Source organism: Ammospiza caudacuta, chromosome 5, assembly GCF_027887145.1.
Source record: "Ammospiza caudacuta isolate bAmmCau1 chromosome 5, bAmmCau1.pri, whole genome shotgun sequence".
Taxonomy (NCBI): Eukaryota; Metazoa; Chordata; class Aves; order Passeriformes; family Passerellidae; genus Ammospiza; species Ammospiza caudacuta.
Window position 1 is genome coordinate 10,986,844 of NC_080597.1, and position 24,808 is coordinate 11,011,651.

The following is a 24,808-nucleotide window of genomic DNA, read 5'->3' on the forward strand; positions in this document are numbered from 1 at the left end:
TTCTGCTCCATTTGCTGCCCTGTCGTTGTGGTATATTTCTTTCCAAGGAAAATATGTTTTGTGTGTGGTTGATCATATGATGTAATTAAGTCCCTTATAAGATTACAGCCCTTCATTTAGCACACAATGCAAACCATTTCAAAGACAGATCGTATTGCAGACTTGCAATTTTCTACATGCTTTACTAGAACAACCCCCTTTTTTTTTGCTCCAGGGCTTGACAGCATTGGATTATAGAAATGTACACACATCATCACTTAACAAAAGTGTTAGTTTTGAGCTGTGTAAACAAAAGTTTCCACATTGGCAGCCATTTTATTTATCTCGATTGACTTGTTTGTCACTGAAGATGCAAGATGTGCTGTATTTTTCAAGATGGGTTGTTAAAGCAGATTGTGCAGAAATGCTAATATCTAATGAACAGAAAGAAAAGTGGAATCAAAACAGTTGGCGTGAATTTGAAGTACTGATGTGCTGTGATCTTCTGAAATATTCATGAATTACTAATCCTTCAAACTGAATAATGTTAATCATAACAGGCTATGATTTTTTAACCCTGAAATATGTAAAGAAAACAGCGTACACCAAGGGATTTGAAGTGGACAGTGCTCCCTTCTAAGGTCTGTGACCAAACAAGCCCTTATTTTCAAAACTCCCTGCCTTGATGTCCAGCTCCACCAAAAAACCCACATGGGAGTGTTCCCAGCAGGACACACAGTGTTATACTCATCACAGGTTATGTTTTTGCAGTAGTCAGGCTTGAGAATCACCTCCAGCTACAGTGACAGGAGAGAAAATACAGCCTCAAGCCAAGCAGTAGTCCTAGTTTTTCCCTTGGGGCCTCAAGAAGCCATACCAACCTTTTCAACAGCTTGGGCTCGGAGCAGCAGCTGGAGCTGAGAAGAGGTGGGCACAGGAGTGTGCCTATGACCCATGCATGGTCCCAGGTCACCAGTTCTTTGGGCATAAGTAACCTATGGCCCAGGGAAAACCTACACAGACATGACTGCAGATGGTGTCACAGGTGCTCAGCATATGCACATCACCTTTGTTTCTTCCTTCCAGCCTGTTTTGTCTATTCCTACTAAGGAGAAAAGCTGTCTTGCAGAAAGAATGGCCAAAGTAGTTTGATGCGTTATCAAACACAGAGAAAAGAGTTTGCTTTATGAAACAGTGGGTGAATTTTCTACACAAACACATTTTATCTTAATTGCAGCCTTCCATGTGATTGCAATGTAACTGAGAAGATGATTACCAGCAACAGATTATCCGTTCCTTTCAGAGCTTCTTGGTGTTTTGCTCTTTGTCTAAGGCTTACATTTTAAGCAAGAAAAACAAGTTATCCTGTGAATACCTCAGGTGAGAAGGTGGTCTGTTGTTTACTGTACTGAACAGTAACTCAAACATTGGGCTTAATTCAGTTCTCTCTCTCTCTCTCTCTGTGCAACCAAATAACACAGCACAGCATTTGTGATATGGGAATGATGCTTCCCCACTCCACAAGAGGACCAAGCCCACTAATATTCTAGAAGCATTCAGATTGCTGAGAGGCAGGGTTGCACTGATGCACTTTGAAGAGAGCCCTGGGTTTCACGTGGGTTCTTCTTAAGAATTCTTTAAAAACCTAGAAATGGTCCAGAGAGTGCTTTGCTTTTAAAAGGTTTTCCTGCAGAAGATGAGGAGGATGTTGGAGTGGAGTAGTGCCTGCCTGGTCCCTGCACAGCTGCTGAGTGGAACACGTTGTTCAGCTGGTTCTGTGGATGTGGCCATCAGGTGTGGTCAGGTCCAGCAGAAACCATTGTTGTAGACTAATAGACCCTCTTGGTACAACAGCCCAGTGTCTTTAACTGGACTGTACCCAGTGCTGGAAGAGCTGTGGCTTGTGATTACTTGACCCAAGCCACGACCTCAGCATTCCCCTCTGAGGATCTGTGCCTGTGGGGAATGGTGGGGAATGCTTCTGAACCCAAAGCTCATCCCATTGCTAGGGAGCAGTTTGTTTCTGAGAACTGGTGGCATGAGTTTAGTAATTTTGTAAGGAACAAACATCAAACAAAGCTCCGTGAATGACCATGTAGAAAGAAAAGGCAAAGAAAGGAAGTCAAGCAAACTGTTTTTAGTCACTCACAGCCATTCTTTCCTGAGTCTTTTATTCCTTCTTGTGAGAGCCTTCTCGCCTCTGTGTGCCTTCCCACCAGGACAACTTTGTGATGTGGAAGATGAAAAAAGCTGGGTCTCAAGTTCTTGTCCAGTCTCTTAGGTCCTCTGGACTGGTGATAATGAGCTAGCTTTTGGACTGAGGTTTCAGAAACTCCAGGAGTCAACAGTTTCTTGGGATTCAGCCTCTGGCTTCTCCAGAAAACAGCACTTTCCTCAGTCTTTACCTATACAATGGCTCTTCATCATGTCCTTGACCAGCATGGAGACCTTTCTTTTCTCTGTCCCACTCTTTCATTTCTCCTGGACCTTTCAGGCATTTCCATTTGTTCTTCACTCTGATCAGCCTTTGCTTTTCCATGGCAAATAAGTAGAATACCATGAGGTGGTTGGAAAAATGTAATAGACATAGTATTCCTTTGTGCAATCCCAAACACCTGGGCCTGAAAGCCCATCTTTGTGGCTTTGAACTTCACTGGAATTTTGGTCATTTTTTTCCCTTCTTTGCTGGGGAGCTGGAATGCTGAAGCATCCACACTCTCCTGTCATTGCACACACGCTGTTGGAGTTTTTGCAATGAAAACAGAATGGTATGGATCTGGCAGCTTGGATGGTGCAGCTCATTGAGCAGATGCCAATAACAGCTGAATATTAGATATTATTAAGAAGAAGATATAAAATAAAACTGTGAGATAGCATGTGTTGGCTGGTACCAAATATCTTCTAGATGCTTGGAAGGATGAGATTCAGCTTGGGAGTTACTTTGATAAAACTATTGCACCATTGCTGCCAGCTCAGTGTATGTATTCGAAACAGAAGGATTTTGGAAACACTGAGTAGTAAAGGTCAGCACATACATTCCTAGTCAAGCCATCATGGCACTGAGATTTGCTGCACAACAAGGCTGGGATCCCTGTGGCAGTTTAAAGCCATGAATGCTCCCTGCATTTTGCCACCCCATCAAGAAATTCAGAAGGATGAAGCAGACCTAATTTTTCTCATGGTGCTGGTGCCTGGGTTGGCTTTATCTGGCCTAAGAAGAGCTGGTGGCTGCAGTGCCCAGGCAGGGGATGGCCAAGGTGCCTGGGCACTGACTGCTGCATGACCAACCTCTGAAACCTATGAGCTAAGATCTTGCTGGTGTTTCAATAATGATGTGTCCTAGCACTCTCTTTCCACCTGCTTGGAGTCATCCTCATAAGAAGGGATGAGTAAGCACCAACACCTGTGGCAGGCAGTGCCTGTGAAGGACCTGCAGATGCAGTGAGACAAGCACAGGTCAGCACCCTGCCTGCAGCACCTACCCCTGGGTACTGGAGGTGGGTGGAGAGGGACCTGCCTGTGCCCAGCAAGGAGGAAACCTGACTCCTGGGAGCTGGATCCCAAACAAACAGCACTGCCAGCACTGTAAAAAGTAAATAGCAGAGGAGATACAGCCAGAAAATAGAAAAGGTCTTCTCCTCCGAGCCTGAGACACCACAGAGGTAAGAAAGCTTTGCTAAATACAAAATATTTAGTAAAATCTTGCTTAATATTGGGGGCATCTGATCATTTGTGTGATCAGATAGCCCCACTGTCACCTGCAGGGAAAGTTCTCAGCCAGAGAAGGTCTCTGACCTTACTGACAGAGTTCCCAGGTGGTGTCACAGGCAGCACTGCATGTTGTATGGCCTTTGTGCCTCACAGCCCTCTGGAGAGGGGTCACAGCATCATTCTGATGGGTCCCAGCAGCAGTTTCGCTGTACTCTTGGTTGTTCCGTTCAGCTGGAGGATTTTTATTTTCCCTGCCAGCAACAGCTTTGTTACTGCTGTTCTTTTGGCTCTTGTAATTGGTGTTTAGTTGGATTTACAAATAGAGGGAAATGTGTGACTCCCTGAAGATAGACACTAGCTGTTCCATCAAGGCAAACAGGGCTGTGAAGGTTTGGATGAGCAAAACTCAGGTTGGTAGGGAATGTTAGGAGGTTTACTGTGCCTGCATGGATTTCTGGTTTTATTTGAGATGCTGGAGAGTGTGTCCCACCTGCTTACCAGCTGCTCTTTGTGGTTTTATTTGTGGCAGAGACTAGTGTGGTTCTCACATTAGGTGATACCTGCTGCCTCTGAGGTGCCTGGGTGCTGTGGGATGCTGGAGGTGGCCCTGCAGCCTTCTGCTTGAGCACATGACCCTCACTGTGAGTTCTGCACAGCAGCACCAGGGACTAGGGTTCCCTCCCCTTTTGTGGAGGAGTTGTGGCACTTCCCAGAAGGAATGCCCATAGCCCAGAGCAGGCACCAGTGAAATACTCCAAGACCCCTCAGTAAACAGTAGCAGGGCATGCCAGCATCAGGGTGGGTGGGCAAAGGCCCAGGCCTTGATGCTTGTCCTGCCACCACTGTGGGCTGTGCCTGTCACAGACATTTTGGGGGAGAGTGTCTGTTGAACCTGACAGAGTGTGATGTGGCAGCTTAGGGCAGAAGGTGTTTGCAGGTCCCTAGTCACAAAGGAACAGAAAAGGAGAAGAACAGGTGCCCAGATTTTGTTATTGCAGAGCCTTTGGCAATTCAGACACACAGTAAATCTTTACATCTTCCCATGGGCTCTTCTAGGCACCTTGTTTGTTTTTTGTTGAGCTGGTTCCACTTGGAAGTAGTCCCTAGCTGTTGGCCATCATAATCAGCTGGTGACTCTGTGACACTGCTGAGAGACAGATGTAACCAATATCCTTTGCATATTCTTTGGTGCTGGGCTGTAATGACCTGTGACAGCAAGGTCAGTACATGTGACCCAGCTGACTAATCTGCCATTAGTCCTTAATGACCTCCTTCTAGCTGCACCTCAGTATAGGATCTGGGTGTCCATGCTGGAGTACTGTAATTCCATGCTTTCTGTGTTCCTGCTGCCCTCTATCTCAAAGGGAATTTTATATCTCTCATTGAATGCTCTCAGTCATTAATTCCCTCCACCTCTCACCCTTCTGCAGCCTCCCTGATCTCTGCTGGTTGGTTGTGAACACAGCCTGGGCCAAGCCCAGCACTCTTGAAGGGAGGTCATCAAAGGAAAGGGGGTCAGCAAAGTGCAGATGCACTCAGCAGGAAAGGTTGTGGGTTTTACCAATATGTGTGCTTAGGATTAACATGAGTTTTTCTGATGAGGAAAAGCAACAGTGGCCAAAAGAGGCCAAAAGATCTAGTGCTGAAAGCCAGAAACACTGGCAGGGGAATCCAGCTTCCAGTTGCAATCCAGAACGCTTGGCTGGGTTTATGGGTGCCCTGAGAGGATGGGGATTAGTGTGCCAAGGGATGAAGCAGAGGGTTGGTTTGCAGCAGGAAGCTGTGTGCTGTGATGGTGTTTGCAGGGGTCCCAGGATGAGGGAAGCGATGAGAATGTTGACTCCATGTTTAGAAGGCTTGATTTATTATTTTATGATAGATATTATATTAAAACTATACTCAAAGAATAGAAGAAAGGATTTCATCACAAGGCTAGCTAAGAATAGAAAAGGAATGATAACAAAATCCTGTGACTGACCAACAGTCCAGACAGCTGGACTGTGATTGGCCATTAATTAGAAACAACCACATGAGGCCAATCACAGATGCACCTGTTGCATTCCACAGCAGCAGATAATCATTGTTTACCTTTTGTGCCTGAGGCTTCTCAGCTTCTCAGGAGAAAAAATCCTAAGGAAAGGATTTTTCATAAAACTTGTCTGTGGCAATGTGCTGTTTGGGTGAGGAGCTAAGTGCTACCCCTGCCACCCTCAGGGTCCTGGGGTTAGGGAGCTGGCTGGGTCCCCTGGCTCTGCCTCAGTGGGGGCTCCCACCACACTGAGCACTTGCAGAGTGCAGCACCTCTACTCAAACCCAGCTCCACTGGGGAGCCTCCAACAGGGGCAACCACTACTGCTAGTATCAGGTCTTGGCTCCTGGAGATGCAGCATCTTTTAGAATGGCACTGCATTTCACTGTCCTCTGGGCTGGGGAAGCTGTCACATGCTCTCTTGTCTTAGCAGATCTCCAGTCTTCCCTAAGGCAATCCCTAGACTTTCCATAAAAGCAGCCAGTATGATGTGATGACTGATGTCTCTCCATTCAATTAACTTACCCTGTGATGTTTCTATGTGTTTTTCACCAAAACCCTAATGGGAAGGACATCTTCCAGTAGCTGCATGAAACTCATATTTGACTGTATGTGAAACTTTCCACTCCACTGTGAGAAACTGCCTTGCTGTTTTCTTGCTCAGGTGACTGTTGTGAGATCTCACAGGTAAATCCTAGCCCTGCCTGCAGTGACAGCAGGAGCTGAGATGGCCACTGCACCAAAAGAGGCAGAAAATACTATTGGCTTGGAGGAAATCCACACAGAGAGAAAAGAGCCACCAAAAGGTGGGTTTCTATTGACAGGACTGGAAATTTGAGTCCTTGTTTAGCTGGGGTAGAGGGAGGGTCCTCAGTTGTGCCACTCCAAGCACTTAAAACCTCTGTACATGGAGCCCCAACATCATCACCCTACATTCCCCTCCCACCACACCTACCAGGCTGGTAGCTGCTGCCTATGGCAGTGGGAAGAGCTGGATGGCTTGGCTTTTCTCAGGCCTCTGCTTTGTGTAAACATTTTATTATATTGGTAATTTGAGGATTCATTTACTTGGAATAATTTTTGAAATGTTAATCTGTTTCAAAAGCATTTTAAATAGTACAAGGCTGTCCTTCCTCCGTTTTCACTGGCTGCTGTTTCACCCGTGCCACCAGGACATCCAGGGGCTGGTCAGTGGACATAAAGCTGGTAGATGTTTCCAGGCTTTTTCTGGTGCAGTCCTACAGGAGCATGAGACATTTTTTATGAAGAGGAGGTACAATTTGACTGCTGATAGGTTTTGTGTCTTAATATTCTTTTCATGTTTAGGACAAAAGACATTTACAGTGGAAGAAGCTGTGGAAACCATTGGGTTTGGGAGGTTCCATATCATGCTTTTCCTCATCATGGGCAGCACTGGGGTAGGTATCTGCAGCCATCTGTGCTGACCTGAAAAAAGCTTTCTTCTCATTTTTTTCTCATTGCTGTGCAACAACAACCATAGGCACATACTGCTGCCAGCCCATTTTTCCCATACATACCTTCTCAAGCAGGATTTCTGCAATTTTCATCCTTAGTGAAAGTAGATTTTGGTCCCATTGATATCAGACCCATTTCAGGGCAAAGCTGAGTGGGTTGGCCCAAGAGCATCATGGTTTGGTCCCTGTTGTGGAGCACTGTCAGAACACATCTTCAGTTAGGGCCTGAAGGTTAGGTTCAGCTTCGCAGTTGTATTTTTCATGTCATCCCCATGGCACCCAAATCCTGTGCAATCTGGCTCAGAATGCCAGGCATCTTCTCACCCCTGGCTACCTGAAAAATTTCACAACTTTCGTGGTCTTGGGTTAATTGTGTATCTGTTTTGGGAACTTGGGCAAAAACTGAAGGCCAGGCTGGGCTAAAGATGTAATGAGGGTCCATCCATGAAGATTGCTGCAGCTGAGGTTAAAAAGTCTGAAGCTGTGTGTAAATATTCAGCTCATTCCTAACTGAAGCCAGCACTGGGGCACACAGCCAATGGAGCAATGATGTTTTTAACCAAAAACAGTTTCAAGAGTTCATGATAGATGTATCCAAGCAAGCAGCTTGGTTTCCAGAGATGGCTGAAGATCTTCTAACAACCCAGCAGGATAAGAGTCTTCTCTGCCAAAGATGACTCTTTCCAAACTTCCCAGATACACAGTGTTCCTTTCTCTCCTCCCTGTCACCCAGATCTCCCAGGTCAGGAACACTGCTCAGACCACTGTGGAGGTACCTTGGCTTCACAGGACTGATCTGACATGGTGGAACTGCCATGGCTGCAGGCCTTGTAGGACTGAAAGACTTTTCCCTGTGGGTTTATTGTGGTTTCCCTTCTTGCTGACATACACACTTGTTCCCAAAGGTGGTTGAAGCCATGGAGATCATGCTGATAGCTGTTGTGTCCCCTCTCATCCGATGCAAGTGGCAGCTCCAAGACTGGCAGGTGGCTTTAGTGACAACAGTGAGTGACTCATGTTCCCCTAAACTGGTCTTCCACCATGTGGCCATAATCTTGGGTACCACCATGGGTTTTGGAAAGCACATTTCCCAGCAAACTAAATTCCTAGGTTTTGGCAGGAACAAGAACAGCGCCACAACTGCAGACATCAGAAATTAAGCTGATGAGAGCAGATGTCCATGCTCAGAGCAAGTAATACCAAAGCAAATCTCCACTTCCACATTCTTATTTTGAAAACCCTGCCACCCACCCCCAGCTTTGAGGGTTGCAGCAGTGAGTGCCTACACAAAGGAAGCCACCCCCTGAAAGCCTCTGGGTTCTGGGCACCACAGTTCATCCTGCTGCCCTGAGAACGCACAGCTCACCCACAGCTCAAAGAGCAGAGCTGCCCCACGTAGCTGGGAATGTGCCCTCCACAGCTGTGTTCCAATCCCCCTCAGATGGTGTTTTTTGGCTACATGGTGTTCAGCATAGTGCTCGGGCTCTTGGCTGACTGCTATGGCCGCTGGAAGGTGAGTGACCGCTGGGGCTGTGCATCCTTTTCCTGCGCTCCACAGGAGCCATGCACCTGGCTGAGCCTGTGCCTTAATGACCCTAATTCCTGCTCTTTTGCAGATCCTGCTGCTCTCCTTCCTCTGGGCAGCCTATTTCTCCCTGCTGACCTCGTTTGCCCCGTCCTACGCCTGGTTTGTGTTCCTGCGGGCCATGGTGGGAGGCGGCGTGTCGGGCCACGCGCAAGGGTAAGGCTGTGCCAGTCACCTTCCAGAGAAGGTAACGGAGGGGCTGCAAGGGGAAAGGGACCAAATTCCCACATCACCTTCAAACAAAAAGTCATTCTGTAATTTCCCTAAATCCTGGTCAACTGGCCTAATTTGCAGTTCCCGAGGACTCCTGAGGCCGGGAGTAGAGGGGGCAGCTGGTTTACATTAAACTGGTGACAGAGGGGTTATTAAGCACATATAAAAACAATTAGACGGGTGACAGATGAGTTACCCGTCTAATTATTTTTATGAGTAAAATGAATAAAGGCTGCTTCCTCCTTAAAAAAAAGTCACAACAATTCTGCTTAAGCAGAAAATTGTTTTTGAATTATGTGCAATGTTCCCACTGAAATTAAGTTTTTGTCTTGTTGGGGCAGGAAGGAGGATGTGAGGAAGAAAAATTCACAATATTAACAACCACTTCTCTAGGGGCCAGGAAAAATAGGGATTTTTTTGTTGACTCTCTTATGGAAACAAATGAAACATTTCAGCACCATCCATGGTTCCTGGTTGCTGCCCACAAAGGAAAGCCCTAAACTGGTCACATTGACCCAAAAGCCCTTTGCTGAAGGAAAGGATATAGAGGAAAGAGATACTGTTGGGAGAAGGCACCAGAGTCATGCATCTGCTGAGCTGCTCACACAGCCTCCCTCACAAGAGGGCCCCTCTTCCCTGGCCATGGAGGCTGCTCATGAGCCTCATGAAGATGGAAGGAAATGGAACATTTTTATAAAACACTTCACTGGCTGAGACAGAAGGAGCTACTGAGGGCCTCTTCCCACCCCTCTCTCCCTGTCCAGCTAAGGAAAAACAATTCCACTGGGGACCTTGAGAGATGACTGTGCCATGAGCCCCCTGCCCCAAGGGCATGCCAACCATTTAAAAAGCAGAACATTTCATGGAAAAAAAAACCTTTACTAAAATGAACATATCTATGCCTGTGCTGACACCTCAGTCACCCCATAGGACCTTCCCATAGGTTTCCTGATGTATGGACTGCAGTGTTTACCTGCTTGTATCCCACAGCCATGGGCTGGAAAGCATTCATGCCTTGCATGTAATTTGGTGCTGGAGTGGGAGAAATATTGGACAGGGGGTCTTTGTCTCTGGGTGCTCAAGGTGGAAGAGGGATGGTAAAAGGGATAATATTCCTTCTGTGAGTTGAGCTGAAATGTTACTTGATTTGTATGGAAATTCTCATTGCAACTGTATTTCTGCTTTTTTTTCCCCCTCTTTTGCTAGACTTATCATAAAAACGGAATTTTTGCCCACCAAATATCGGGGATACATGTTGCCCTTATCTCAGGTAAAAGTGAGCACATCACTGTTTTTTCTGTCTCCAAGTCCCAGGAGATTACTTAAAGCCACCCAGCAGTGGCTTTAAGTACAGTTGTATCCACAGCAAATTATTGTTTTTTACCTGGAGCTGATTAAGACTCCCTTCACTGTCCTTCCCCAAATGTTTGTCTTTCCCTTTTTCCTCCCACCCAAGCCCAGCTTCTCAGACAGCCACAGGATGGCTCAGTTGAACCTCACCATTCCCTAGCACATTTCCCCATCTGTCCACAGAACTGGATCAGAAGGGAAGAAAATAAACGAATCATTGCCCTGTGTTCATGTTCTAACCCCTTGCTTTCCCTTGGAAAGGTGTTTTGGTTGGCAGGATCCTTGTTGATCATTGGCCTGGCATCAGTGGTGAACCCAACCATCGGCTGGCGGTGGTTGATCAGAATTGCCTCCATCCCTGGCATCCTTCTCATCCTGGTGTTCAAGGTAGGAAGATCTCCGCTCTCCACTCCCTGCTGTACTGCCACTGCTCTGATGTCTGCCCAGGCACCATTGCCCTCCACTGCCTTTATCCTGGGGTTCTTCTTGTGTTCTCCTTGCTCCTCTTCAGTCCTCTCACTCAGCAGCTTGGTAAGGTCCTGAAGTCCTGGCAGGCTGCAGACAACCTTCTGGGAGATGCCACCTTGCTGGTGATGGCCTGGCCTTACTGGTCTGCTGTAGCCCTCCAGCAGCCCAGGTTCCAGTGTCCAGGCTGCCAGCAGGGATTGTAGTGACAGGCCAGGCACCAAGAGGAAGACAGGCTGGATAATGTATGAAAAAAAATAACAAATAGTACCTTCAGTCTAATGCTGGGCACAGCACACTCTCTTCAGTCTTAACATTTTCTAGGGCTGAGGAAAGTAGCCTCAGTGAAGTGTTCACAGTTTACCCAGGTTTCCTTCTGCTCCAGGAAAACCAGCCTTGGACATGAGAACCATCTGGTTTGTGCAGAGTGGTGTGGAAAATCCCTGTTTGTAGTGCTCATTGGCACTGCAGTGCTGAGCTGTAGCTGCTGGAGGCTATAGAGATGTAAAAGCTCTTCCTGCAGCTGGGTGAATGCACATTTCCATCTGGGGTGCTACCTGGGCAGGCAAATGTAAGGTTGCTGTGAGTGTACAGATGTATAACCTGGATGTTTAGTTTCCCTGATTATTTTTGCCAGAAAATTTGGATACCTGAAGTTTTTAATCCAGGGGAAAAGAAAAGACAGAGTTAGTATACATACCTTTAAGAAAGGGGCCTTTAATTTACATTTGAGTGAAATAGATGTAATTGTTTATAATTTAATAGAGCGATTTAATTTTAAAAGCATTTTATTTTGGAAAGAGCACCAAATGCTAATGACTAGTTACATTTCAGCCACTTCTTCCTTTTTATTGAAATGGCCTTGTTGTGCCTTCCAAGACTTTTGCTTCAGCACTAATATGTGCCTCATGTCATTTTAGAACACCAATTAATTCAGGATTGTTTTTGTTAAACCTGTGTCTTTGGCTTTCACCTTTCACAAGCACTTGACCCAGATCAAGTGGCAGACCCCTGGGAGCTAGACCCCAAATGGGTTTGTGGGGCAGGGTGAGTCCCCCAGCATGGGGAATGGGGTCTGGGGCACACAGAGTACCCCAGTGACCACCTTAACCATGACCAGAGTGACCACCTTGACCTGTGACTACTTTGAGAGTAACCACCTGTTCTTCATGATCACCTTGTCCACCTTGAGAGTGACCACCTGAACCCTGCGACCACCAGGGCCCTCTGACCCCCCTGAGAGTGTCAACCTGACCTTGGGGCCACCTTGACCACCTTGAGAGTGACCACCTGAACCTTGTGACCACCTTGTCCACTTTGAGGGTGACGACCTTGACCCTATGGCCACCTGGACCCTCTGACCACCCTGAGAGTGACCACCTGGACCTTGTGACCACCTTGACCATGACCCCAAAAACCCCAAACCCAAAATACCAAAACCAGAGTCCCCCAAATCCCAAACCACCAAACCTCAAAATCCCCAAACCCAAAAACCCCAAAATCCCGAAACCCCAAAAAAACTCAAATCCCAAACCCAAAATCCCAACCCCAAAACCCATGGGGAAGGACAGACAGGAAACTGCTCCAGCTCATGAGGTGCCCTGTGCCAGCCTGAGCAGGCTCCTGGGCACGCTGTGAAGCTGTGAGTAGGACAGGAGAGGTGCAGAAAGGCTCCCTGCTCTGCTTGCAGTTCATCCCGGAGTCGGCTCGGTACAACGTGTCCACGGGGAATGCGGGGGCTGCGCTGGCCACGCTGCAGAGGATAGCCAGGATCAACGGGGCAGCCGTGCCAGAGGGACACCTGAGGGAGCCTGCCCAGGTGAGTCCAGGGATCCAGCCCGTCCATCCCAACAGGGCTGCCAGCATCTGGGCTTCAGGGAGGGAGCGGGACTGCCAACCACATCTTGCTCTGCCTCTCTCGTCCTCCTTGCCTGATTCTTTTCCAAACAACTGCTGAAAGTAATGATGAAGATGTCAGTTTTCTTTTGGAGAAATGTGACAGTGTTCACAGGGGTCTCAGGTTGAGGGAAGAGACTAGGGTCTGTCTCTATGTTTCAGAGGGCTTGATTTATTATTTTATAATATATATTGCATTAAAACTATACTAAAAGGATAGAAGAAAAGGTTTCATCAGAAGGCTAGCTAAGCTAAGAATAGAATAGCAGAGAATGATAACAAAAGCTTCTGTCTCAGACAGAGAGTCTAAGCTAACTGACTGTGATTGGCCATTAATTAGAAACAACTCTATGAGACCAATCACAGATGCACCTGTTGCATTCCACAGCAGCAGATAATCATTGTCTACATTTTCTTCCTGAGGCCTCTCAGCTTCTTAGGAGGAAAAATCCTAAGGAAAGGATTTTTCATGAAAAGATGTCTGCGACAGAGAAACAGTAACCTTGGCCTTCAAAACTGAATGGAATTTTTTGCTCTTTTTTTCTTTGCCGTGAAAAATTTTGGGCTAAGAAAATATTTGCTTCCTTTCCCTACTGGCAAAGCATGCTGTTCCTTATTGCCCACCCATCCTGCAGGGATGTTCCCTCTGCCATGGAATCTGGGAACTGTCCCTTGGGGTCTCTCTCAGTGTTGTGACTGGGCAGGCTGCACAGATCCCTGCCATGAGCTCAACCCAGTGCTCCCAGAGGCTTCTCCAAGCCCCTGGCCTGGCTTGTCCACTGTGTCCCAGGACCACAGATCCTGAGTGTGGAACCACAGACCAGCAGGAGACAGTCAAAGGAGGAGAGACCTTTTCACTGATAGCATTACCTGTACCTGTAAGCAGCCGAGCAGCTCAGGAGTGGATTGCTGCTGGACTGAAGTGCCCAAAAACATGTGTGGGTGTCCTTTGACCCCCAAGACAGGAAGATAAGACAAATCCATTGTTCAGGCCCCCAAAATTATTCAGCTCTTTTAAATCCCTTTCTTGGATCTTTTTCCTGCATATTCAATCCCACAGGCACCGAGTATTGTCCTTAGCAATTCATGCAGGATGCTGCTATTGTATTGGAATTAGTAAGGATTAAAGCTTGCCTGTAATTTAATTGAATTTATGTAATGGACCCACATTGGATGTGGGAAGGGCTGTTGTTAGTTTTGCCCTCTCTCAGGCTTAACCAATAATGAGGAAAATAAAAATAAAGTCAACCCACACCATCCCTGTGAACTTGTCTCCCCTCGGTGGTGGGACCCCGGAGGGCAGCAGGTCAGGCAGGGCCCCCAGTGCCTGCCAGTCTCTGCTCACTGGCACTCCAGGCTCTCCAGAAAGATGTACATGTCCAAAAGCTTGCTTCACAGGCAGAGCAGTGAGAGCTGACAGAAGCCACAGCAATGCTGGCCCCCCAACAGAAACCAGGGTCCCTCTGGCACCATCACGGTCACAATGGGACCAGACTGCTCAGAGGGGCATAAGAGGGCCTGGAGTGACATCTGCTCTCACAAATGCCTTTATAGAAACTTCTATTTCTATTCTGTGATTTTCAGGAAAGAAGGGGAAGATTCAAGGACCTCATCCACCCCAAATACCTCAGAACCACTTTGCAGATATGGATCATATGGTAAATATTTTTTGTCTCTTGCTTATCAGCTCATTCTCTTGGTTGACAGTGTGCAGGGAGCAGGATTCTCCCATTGACTCTGCCTTTAACAGGACACCACTCTGCCTCTGATGGTGGCAGGGTGAAGGGACATGGATCACCATAGGTTTGTCCTGTTTCAGAGCACACCTCAGACACCCTGACTGGTCGCTGTTAACTTAGGCAGAAAAGGGCTGGACTTCCAGGATGGTGCTGAGTCCTTCCTCAGGACAGAGCAGCTCCTGGGAGCCATGGGGCAGAGCCCACAGCTGACTGCAGTGGGGCCAGCTGTGTGCCTGCAGCTCTCCTTCCCTGCTTGGGGAAAACTTATTCTCCCCAGGGATGGCCAAAGGACTGCTGAGACAGGGCGCTGACAGAAACACATTCACCATTACCAGTGCTGCTCCCTGGGGGAAATTAGGGCTGAGGAGACAGGTTTCATATGCAGTGTTCCTAGGAGCTGTATGCAAGAGTAATACATGTTTCATTGGCTTTGCTCTCTGGAATGGAAATGTATAAATAATAATTGAGAACCCATCAACCCAAAATGTTGTGAAGTCAGGCCTTGAATTTTTTATGTTTCTTTTCCCCTTGACTTCTATGAATGTTATGAAATATCTTTTTGGTTTTTTATCTTTCTTTGTCTCCTAGTTGTCCCAGGAGCTCCTGGTTCATTCTCAGGTCTGCATTTCCATCCCCCTCAGCATTTCCTGCCTTCCCAGGTGGCCCAAATTCTGCTGCTCATTTCTGAAACTGCCAGGGGGGATAAAAAAGTGAAAATTACTTTTCAGCCTGCTTATGATCAGGTGTATTCTGAATTACTTGATAATGACAAAGCAAGGCTGCCCTCACCTGGGTCCCCCAGGGGGTCACAAGTCCTGTCAGCAAACCTGCTCCAGCATGGGCTGCTCTCTCCACAGACCCACAGGTCCTGTCAGAAGCCTGCTCCAGCATGGGCTTCCCATGGGGTCACAGCCTCCTTCAGGCATCCACCTGTTTTGGCATGAGAACCTCCAAAGGCTGCAGGTGGATCTCTGCTCCACTGTGGACTTCCATGGGCTGCAGGACACAGCTGCCTCACCATGGGAAGCATGGGAATCTCTGTTCTGGCACCTGGAGCACCTCCTGCCTTTCATTCTTTACTGACTTGGGTGTTTCTCACACCAGAGATGTTTCTCAAACATGTTCTCACTTCTTTCTCTGGCTGCTGTTGCTCTTTTCCAGTTCTAACAAATGTTATCCCCGAGGCACTACTGGTATTGCTGATGGGCTCAGCCTTGGTCAGCAGCTGGAGTTGGCTGGCATCAGCTCTGTTGGGCATGGAGGAAGCTTCCAGAAGCTTCCCATAGAAGCCACTCCTGTAGTCCCAACCCACTCCCAAAACCTGGCCATGCAAACCCAATACAAAGCTGGGCTATGAGCTGGGGTGAGGTTTACTGAGAAAGAGCAGTGCCTGGATGTAGGAAGGAGGGCAGTGCCATGGCACAGGTGACCAGTGGCCTGCTGGATGCCAGAGCCACCTCTCTGCTCAGGTAAGGGGCTCCATCATGCAGCAGCAGAGTGTGGTCACCAATTGTGGCAGTGTTGTTGTGAGGGTCCCCAGGACGAGGTGAGAGATGAGAATTGACTCCAAGTTCTCAGAAGGCTGATTATTATATTGTATTGTATTGTATTATATTATATTATATTACATACAGCATATTACATTGTAGTATATTGTAGTATATGATATGATATTATAGTACAGTATAGTATATTATAGTATAGTATATGAAAATTATATACTAAAATTATACTAAAGAAAGAGAAAGGAGACATCAGATGGCTAGACAAGAATGAATAATGAAAACTTTTGAGACTCAGAGTCTGACACAATTGGCTGTGATTGGTCATTAAGTTAAAACAATTCACACAGAACCAATCCAAAATGCACCTGTTGGTAAGCAACCTCCTAAACCACATTCCCAGCAATCAGATAATTACTGTTTACATTTCTTTTCTGAGGCTTCTCAGCTTCTCAGGGGAAAAATCGTGGCGAAGGGATTTTTCACAAAATATGACAGTGACAGCAGAGATTCCAGGGCACCCCAAACCTTGCATTTGAGTATCCTCACCTTCCCCATCACGGCTGCACCTCACTGCAGCATTTCTCCCCACAGGCTTGGCATAGCTTTCGCTTATTACGGTGTTATCTTGGCCAGTGCTGAGTTGCTGGAGCGGGACCCCGTGTGTGGCTCTGCAGCCCTAGCCCTGCAGGACTCCAGTGATGACTCTGAGGAGAGCCACAGCCCCTGCCACTGCCACTTCTTTGGGCCTGCTGCCTACCAGAGCATGATCATCAGCACGGCCGGAGAGATCGCACGTAACTGCTTCCCCCATTCCCACTGCCATTCCCCTCTAACAGCGCTCACTGCAAAGGTTTGAGCTGTGCCTGAACTTGGTGACAGGGGCTGACATGAGCTGGGCACTGCTGGCAGCTTCTGGGATATACAGACCACGAGCCTGTGGCTCCTGGCTCAGCAGGGCACTCAGTGGGGCACACCTCAGGCTGGGCTGTGGGCAGAGTGTCTTGGTTTGGAAAGACAGGAGTCTCCTAAGGAAGGCAGGAGCCTCCCCCTGAAATGGAAAGTATAAACCCTCCCCACCCCTCCAAATTGCTATAAATTTCAAATTAAGGGGCTCTCAGGCAAAATATATGGGAGCAGGAAATAACAGTTCTTTAATAGAGAAGGGGGAAAAAAAAAGGATAAAATAAACAATGCAGTACCTTAGAACAACACTGACAGTCAGAACACAACCTGACACGCTGTTGGTCAGGGTGTTGATGGCAGTCCAACTGGAATTGTGGCTGCAGTCCTCCTGCAGTGTCAGGTGTGGTTCTGTTGGAGCAGGGATCCTGTAGAAGGGTGTAGTCTTCCTCTGAAGATCCAGTGGAAGGAGAGGCAGCTGTTCCTCTGGGAAATCCAGTGGAGAAGCCATGCTGATTTTTCAGAACCTCTGGATTATATCTGGGTAGCAATGCTTGGCTCCTCCCTCTGGGTGGAGCATCTCCCAATGGGGTGTTATAGTTCTTATCAGCCATGCAGTGACATTCAATAGTCTGTTATCAGCAGATGTCCCCTCCCAGAGGGAGGTGTGATTGTGATCACTCAGAGAGAGAGATAAGGCAAACTGCCCACTTGACAAAAGACAGTTGCCATACAGATGATAATAGAATACATCTGGCCTTGCAATCTGGAACAGCAGAGGGAGCAAAACCACCCAGGCCTGTGCTGCCCACCCAGCCATGCCTTCCTTGCATGGCTCAGGACAGACATAGGTGTCCGGGCTCAGCACAGCCAATTTCAGAGAAGCACAGGCTTCACCATCTGAGGGGAAGGGTGAAACATAAGGGACATGGGGGCAAATCACAAACTTTGGGTGCAGGAGGAGAATTATAGTGTTTGTGCATTTTACAGGATGTTTGGTAGGCACCAGGTATCTTTGAGTCACACTGTGGTGTGTCTGTCAAAGCAGACAATCATTGCAGTTAGATCATCAAATGTTTAGTGGTTTTCCTTTTTATTTCCAGTGAATCCTGTGAACATTCTCAGCATCAATCTCCTTGGAAGACGTCTAAGCCTGTGTATCACCATGGGATGTACAGCTCTGTTCTTTCTTCTCCTTAATATCTGCACCTCAAGGTACTCTATGTGTCTTGTTTGAGGGTATGCAATGCTGAGGGCAGGAGCTCTGGTATTCTCAGGTCACCAGCCTGTCAGGCCAGTAATTCTTGTAGGTCTAAGAAAAGCCTCTGACAGGCTCTCCTTTTCCTGGGAAAGCTGTGGCAGCAGATTCTGTGGTGCAGTGGTGTGCAGAGGGGCTCACTTGTACTACTGAGCCCACGTGGCTTCCCCTAAGCATCCAACAAGCTGCTTTCTGGCACAGTCCAGAAAATGAAAAAACGTGTGGACAACATGCACTGGAAATAAGTTATATTTTTCATTCCATTTTTTCTCCTTTTTCTTTCTGGCATCTCTGCTGATGCTGCTTGGTGACATTAACTCTGCTCCACATGGCTTTCTCTCCAGGGCAGGCATGGTTGGCTTTCTCTTCATGCTGCGTGCCTTGGTTTCAGCCAACTTCAACACCATCTACATTTACACAGCAGAGGTGGGTTCTCCTTGAGGTATGTTGAGCTGCTTGGAGGTTTCAAATACCGTTTGTGTATACCCAGGAATGCTTCCTGCTAGCTTGTGGACTAGTTAGGAGTCACCTTCCTAGAACTGTGTATCTCTGGCATCTTGGCTGCAGTGTTTTCATATGCAAGATGAAAGAAGGAGTCAGAAAACCAGCTTGGAGATGACAGGAGTAGATGTGAGTGAGGGAAGAGGAGTGCCCTACTAAGCCAGCTGTTGCCCAGCTCCTATAAAACATTATTTTTGAGGATGTTGGGTACCACTGTCTTCAAAAATCCACAATCTTTCCCCTATTTAACCCCCACAGTGAGAAAACAGACTACCACTAAAAGGAACATTTTCCAGCACTTAAGGGGCTGTATGAGGTAGTATATGGGGTTATATCTATGATTCTTTTCACTTAATGGAAATTGCTGTCTGCAAAAGGTTTTAATCCTTTAAAGATCTTTTCTTCACACAACTTTGGAGCCATGAGTTCTGTGAGTTAAGTTTAAATTGTTTGGTTTGGTTTTTTTTGTTCTTTTAAAAAAAAAATTGTATGGTGTTAAATGGATTTCCTTGTTAATTGATTAAAGTGATCCAAAGCAAACAGAAGTAGCTCCCTTGCACTTTTCATAGTGCACTGTAATATTTAAGCTTGCACCTGGCCTAATACCACAATTTTAGCAGTTTTGAATAAGTTGCTGTTGATGTAAAGACCATTGCTGTACCAGCCAAAGCATAAATCAGTTCTACTCACAATTTAATCAATGATCAAAATCTTTTGAGCCAAGTGCCTGGGCTATTCTTTAATAACTTACTCAATTTCCTTGGCCCAGTAAAGTATTTAAAAAGGCTTATATGAGTATACTTGCTAAAATCTGTGGATATTAAGAGGACTAGAAGTTCAGTAAAATTCACATTTAAGTGTTTCATTGGCACAGGTGTTGGGGAAGTGTGAAAGATAAACAACACAAGGCATATTTTTCTAAGCCTATTTCTTACTGGGATCTGTTGTTCTTTTTCTTTCTTCTAAACAAAGGTGCTGTTGATAAAAATGAATAGGCAGACTTGAACTCTGCAGACAATATCTTTTCTTCCTGCTTTCAAGTTGCAGGGGAGCCCAGCAGTATAAACAAAAATTTTCCTTTACCATCCAATCTAACCTCTGAGATTTTGATCATAGGGCGAGGAAATGAAGTAGTAGTAGTGATGCTAAACAAAGGGGAATCACAGCCAGCTTTGACTTGATCTAAAACTTTACTTGAGGCAAAAAAATGAGATATTTGTAATTACTCAAATGAGGCCCAAGGGAGCTTTTATTTCTTTTCATATCTTATCCCATTAGCTGCCCTTGATAACACAATGGGTCTCTCTGATAAAAAGTTTTTAAAAGCTAAAGGAAAGTACAGATATTGCAGATTGCTGTTGCACTAATCCAATTTATTTCTGGCCTGTTTTAGGTTTATCCCACCACAATGCGAGCGCTGGGGATGGGGACAAGTGGGGCATTGTGCCGTGTGGGAGCAATGGTGGCTCCTTTTATATCACAGGTAAGAGCATGCTTGATAGTGTTGGTAAACATTGTGCTGAACACTACCATCAAATACAGAGATGTGCCTGAAATTCATCCAAACAAAAAGGGAGGATGTAATCAATTCCCTCCCAACTCCATATACAGAGTGCTTGGGTGGTCCATGCCAGATGCAGCTTTAAGAAACTCTCATCACAGAGTTCAGCTTACTAGTATGTAATACTTTCTGAAAGCTCTTAAGGTTCACAAGATACTGTTTCTTCTATTGTGGAGTCTCTCAGGCACTTGTGACCCTTTGTCCACTCTTAATTGCTATTTACTGCCAATCCCCCACACCAACGAGCTGCTGTTTGATGGTCTTTGCCCTGCAGGTTCTCATGAGTGCCTCTTTCTTGGGAGCCCTGTGTCTCTTCTCCTCTGTGTGCATCATCTGTGCCATCTCTGCAGTGACACTGCCCATTGAGACCAAGGGCAGGGCCCTGCAGGTGGGTACCACCCCTCCAAGAGCTCCTGTGGCTCCAAAAGCTGTTAGAGACTTGTGATGATGCAGCCAGAATCCAAGCCCAGCTCTCCTGAGTTTTCTCAAGCCTGACAGCCACTCACAGGAATGTGCTGAAGGAAAAGCAGCTTCAACCACTGCTAACCCATTTGCCCAAATCTTGCTTCTTGTGAAAGAACAAGCCAGGATGCCTGCCCCAGCCACCTCATGTCTGTATGTGAGCTTTAGCTGGTCCAAGCCCCTCTTTACATCTCTCTCCAATCCGGACTTGAAGATGCAGCTTCTCAGGCACATGCTCTGCTCAGCCTGTGCTGAAAGGAGAGAAGACAACAGATGCACAGAGCACCTAAAGTAACAAAGTAATTTCTTAATAAAATTCAAGGCCCCTTCATCAGTCCATCAGCTAAACACATGTAGTCAGTGTTCTCTATAAAGCAAATAGCCAAAACACTAAGACCAAAGATTAAGGGAGAAAGTTTAAATGTGTAAGGCACACCAGTTTAATCAGAGGAGGTGGTGAGCAGTCCTGTGATTCCAATAAACTCATGTACACTAACATGGAGATTTTCACGGCATGAAGCAGCATGGCCACACCACTCTGTGTCTATTCAATTTCAACATTCTATTCTATTCTATTCTATTCTATTCTATTCTATTCTATTCTATTCTATTCTATTCCAATAAATTTTGTTTCAATTTCAAAATTCTACTCTATTCTATTCCATTCTAATAGATTTCATCTCAATTTCAACATTCTATTCTATTCTATTCTATTCTATTCTATTCTATTCTATTCTATTCTATTCTATTCTATTCCAATAAATCTCATCTCCATTTCAACATTCCATTCTATTCTATTCTATTCTATTCTATTCTATTCTATTCTATTCTATTCTATTCTATTCTATTCTATTCCAATAAATCTCATCTCCATTTCAACATTCTATTCTATTCTATTCTATTCTATTCTATTCTATTCTATTCTATTCTATTCTATTCTATTCTATTCTATTCTATTCTATTCTATTCTATTCTATTCTATTCCAATAGATTTCATCTCAATTTCAACATCCCATTCTATTCCATTCTATTCTATTCTATTCTATTCTATTCTATTCTATTCTATTCTATTCTATTCTATTCTATTCTATTCTATTCTATTCTATTCTATTCTATTCTATTCTATTCTATTCTATTCCAATAGATTTCATCTCAATTTCAACATTCCATTCTATTCTATTCTATTCTATTCTATTCTATTCTATTCTATTCTATTCTATTCTATTCTATTCTATTCTATTCCAATAGATTTCATCTCAATTTCAACATCCCATTCTATTCCATTCTATTCTATTCCATTCCATTCTATTCTATTCTATTCTATTCTATTCTATTCTATTCTATTCTATTCTATTCTATTCTATTCTATTCTATTCTATTCTATTCCAATAGATTTTGTTCCACTTTCAACATTCTATATTCTATTCTATTCTATTCTATTCTATTCTATTCTATTCTATTCTATTCCAATAGATTTTGTTTCAATTTCAACATTCTATTCTATCCTATTCTATTCTATTCTATTCTATTCTATTCTATTCTATTCTATTCTATTCTATTCTATTCCATTCCATTCCATTCCATTCCATTCCATTCCAATAGATTTCATCTCAATTTCAACATCCTATTCTATTCTATTCTATTCTATTCTATTCTATTCTATTCTATTCTATTCTATTCCAATAGATTTCATCTCAATTTCAACATCCTATTCTATTCTATTCTATTCTATTCTATTCTATTCTATTCTATTCTATTCTATTCTATTCTATTCTATTCTATTCTATTCTATTCCAATAGATTTCATCTCAATTTCAACATTCTATTCTATTCTATTCTATTCTATTCTATTCTATTCTATTCTATTCTATTCTATTCTATTCTATTCTATTCTATTCTATTCTATTCTATTCCAATAGATTTTGTTTCAATTTCAACATTCTATTCTATTCTATTCTATTCTATTCTATTCTATTCTATTCTATTCTATTCTATTCTATTCTATTCTATTCTATTCTATTCTATTCTATTCCAATAGATTTCATCTCAATTTCAACATCCTATTCTATTCTATTCTATTCTATTCTATTCTATTCTATTCTATTCTATTCTATTCTATTCTATTCTATTCTATTCTATTCTATTCTATTCCAATAGGTTTTGTTCCACTTTCAACATTCTATTCTATTCTATTCTATTCTATTCTATTCTATTCTATTCTATTCTATTCTATTCCAATAGATTTTGTTTCAATTTCAACATTCTATTCTATTCTATTCTATTCTATTCTATTCTATTCTATTCTATTCTATTCTATTCTATTCTATTCTATTCCAATAGATTTTGTTTCAATTTCAACATTCTATTCTATTCTATTCTATTCTATTCTATTCTATTCTATTCTATTCTATTCTATTCTATTCCAATAGATTTTGTTCCACTTTCAACATTCTATATTCTATTCTATTCTATTCTATTCTATTCTATTCTATTCTATTCTATTCTATATTCTATTCTATTCTATCCTATCCTATCCTATTCTATTCTATTCCAATAGATTTAATCTCAATTTCAACATTCTATTCTATTCTATTCTATTCTATTCTATTCTATTCTATTCTATTCTATTCTATTCTATTCTATTCTATTCTATTCTATTCTCCTTCTAAAGAATAGAGAAAGTATGAAGACAGAAATCCTGCATGATAATAATGAACCTCGTGACTCTCTCTCCAGGGTCCTTACTCAGCTGGACCTTGATTGGTCATTAAGTCAAAACAATTCACATGAAACCAATCAAACAATCTCCAAACCACATTCCAAAGCCGCAAGACGCAGGAGAAGCAATCAGATATAATTGTTTTCCTTTTGCTCTGAGGCTTCTCAGCTTCCCAGGAGAAGAAATCTTGGCTTTTTCAGAAAATATGATGGTGACAATAGGCTAAGAATAATCCCTATTCTTTAGCAGCCATATTCTTAATAATCCAGGTGTTTGATCAAACCAGTTTAGGAGGGCTTCCAACTCAGAATTCAAAACCCATCCCTTCAGACACAGGGGTCACCTGTCAGAAGTGAGACCTTTTGGACATATCCAAACACGTTATTTTCCATATCCATTCCTGTTGGGGTTTTGTGTGCATTTTATTAATTTAATGTATTATTTTTTCTTTCCCCCTTTTTAGCAAGTAAAATGAGAGCGAATGTTTGATGTTGGATTGGATAGGAAAGAAAAAACACCCCTGGAATCTGTCACTTCATGTGAGCTGCATTTGTTGTTCATTGCTTCTCCATAGCGTTTCCATTATAAAAAATGCAACTGAACAGTGTAAGAGCTATTATTTGTGTAAACAAATGATAAAGTTCTCAAGGACCTTTTTTTCCTTATTATTCAATAAACAGATGTTTTCTACCCTTCCTGGGAAGTAAGATGAAGATTCTTTATTTCTAGTTCTATCAATAGGGACACTACATACATAATAAAAAAAAAAGAGGAAAATCATTGAGTGAATTGAGGTAAAGGGGGAAAAACACACAAAGCGGATGCAGTCTCTGCCATAGCAGCTTGAGAGGATGTAGTACTTTCCTCAACTTTTTGTGCAAATACCATCTGTGTGGAAGCAGTAAAGTTTGGATCTCAGACCGCACTGCAGTGATGATTTCTGATCATTGTTAGGGTGATATTTAAGACCACAAAATGAAAGGTGAGTCAGATTTTTTTCTAGTGGGTTATTAAAAGAGAGAGATTCTCAAGCAGTTTACAGCAGACAGGTAAGTAACTGGATGCAGAGTATTTCACTCTTCTCTCCTCAGCATTTTCCACTGGGTGAACAGCTTGAGTGTGAAATTGGATCTTTAGGACTTCAGGTTGTGGTGACAGCACCTCTTTATTATTTTTAATTCTCTGCTACTGTATAATCACTGATTCTACAGTAGTGTGCACTGATCACACTTCTGTTGCTAGATTGGTCTCCATCACAATTTTGTTCTGCTTCTCTTTTTTCCTTTCTATTTCCTGGTACTCTGGGATGGTATAGCGACTCTCTTCAGGTAGTTAAAGCTTTCTGTAAAAAGGATCAAACCAGACAGCAACAACAGCAATATTTAAAAAAAAAAGAAAACAAACAAAAGTCTCTGTGCAGCCTGAAAATCCACCACATGATCGCAAGTTATGTCAAAGGC

General features: G+C 44.1%; 1 protein-coding gene across 2 annotated transcripts; it reads left to right on the plus strand.

Annotated features, from left to right (window-relative positions):
* The first annotated feature begins 3,472 nt into the window (after positions 1 to 3,472).
* SVOPL (SVOP like) lies at positions 3,473 to 20,633 on the plus strand. Of its 2 annotated transcripts, XM_058805797.1 has the most exons (15): positions 3,473 to 3,641; positions 6,384 to 6,525; positions 7,046 to 7,137; positions 8,100 to 8,180; positions 8,636 to 8,707; positions 8,811 to 8,935; positions 10,199 to 10,262; positions 10,604 to 10,729; positions 12,498 to 12,626; positions 14,288 to 14,361; positions 16,539 to 16,741; positions 17,951 to 18,062; positions 18,450 to 18,531; positions 20,000 to 20,089; positions 20,442 to 20,633. In XM_058805797.1, the coding sequence occupies exons 2-15, from the start codon at positions 6,447 to 6,449 to the stop codon at positions 20,610 to 20,612; spliced, it is 1,500 nt and encodes a 499-aa protein (XP_058661780.1). In that variant the 5' UTR covers positions 3,473 to 3,641; positions 6,384 to 6,446; the 3' UTR covers positions 20,613 to 20,633. The 2 variants fall into 2 exon arrangements, with proteins under 2 accessions (XP_058661780.1, XP_058661781.1); XM_058805798.1 differs by lacking the exons at positions 3,473 to 3,641; positions 6,384 to 6,525; positions 7,046 to 7,137; positions 8,100 to 8,180; positions 8,811 to 8,935 and having other exon boundaries at positions 8,694 to 8,707.
* The last annotated feature ends 4,175 nt before the right edge of the window (positions 20,634 to 24,808 follow it).

Bases quoted from the DNA above. Each gene is read 5' to 3' on its own strand.
- SVOPL (XM_058805797.1), top strand. From the start codon at position 6,447: ATGGCCACTGCACCAAAAGAGGCAGAAAATACTATTGGCTTGGAGGAA. The intron at 10,730-12,497 runs GTAGGAAGATCT...CTCTGCTTGCAG, and splicing joins TTCTCATCCTGGTGTTCAAG to TTCATCCCGGAGTCGGCTCG. The intron at 14,362-16,538 runs GTAAATATTTTT...TTCTCCCCACAG, and splicing joins TTGCAGATATGGATCATATG to GCTTGGCATAGCTTTCGCTT.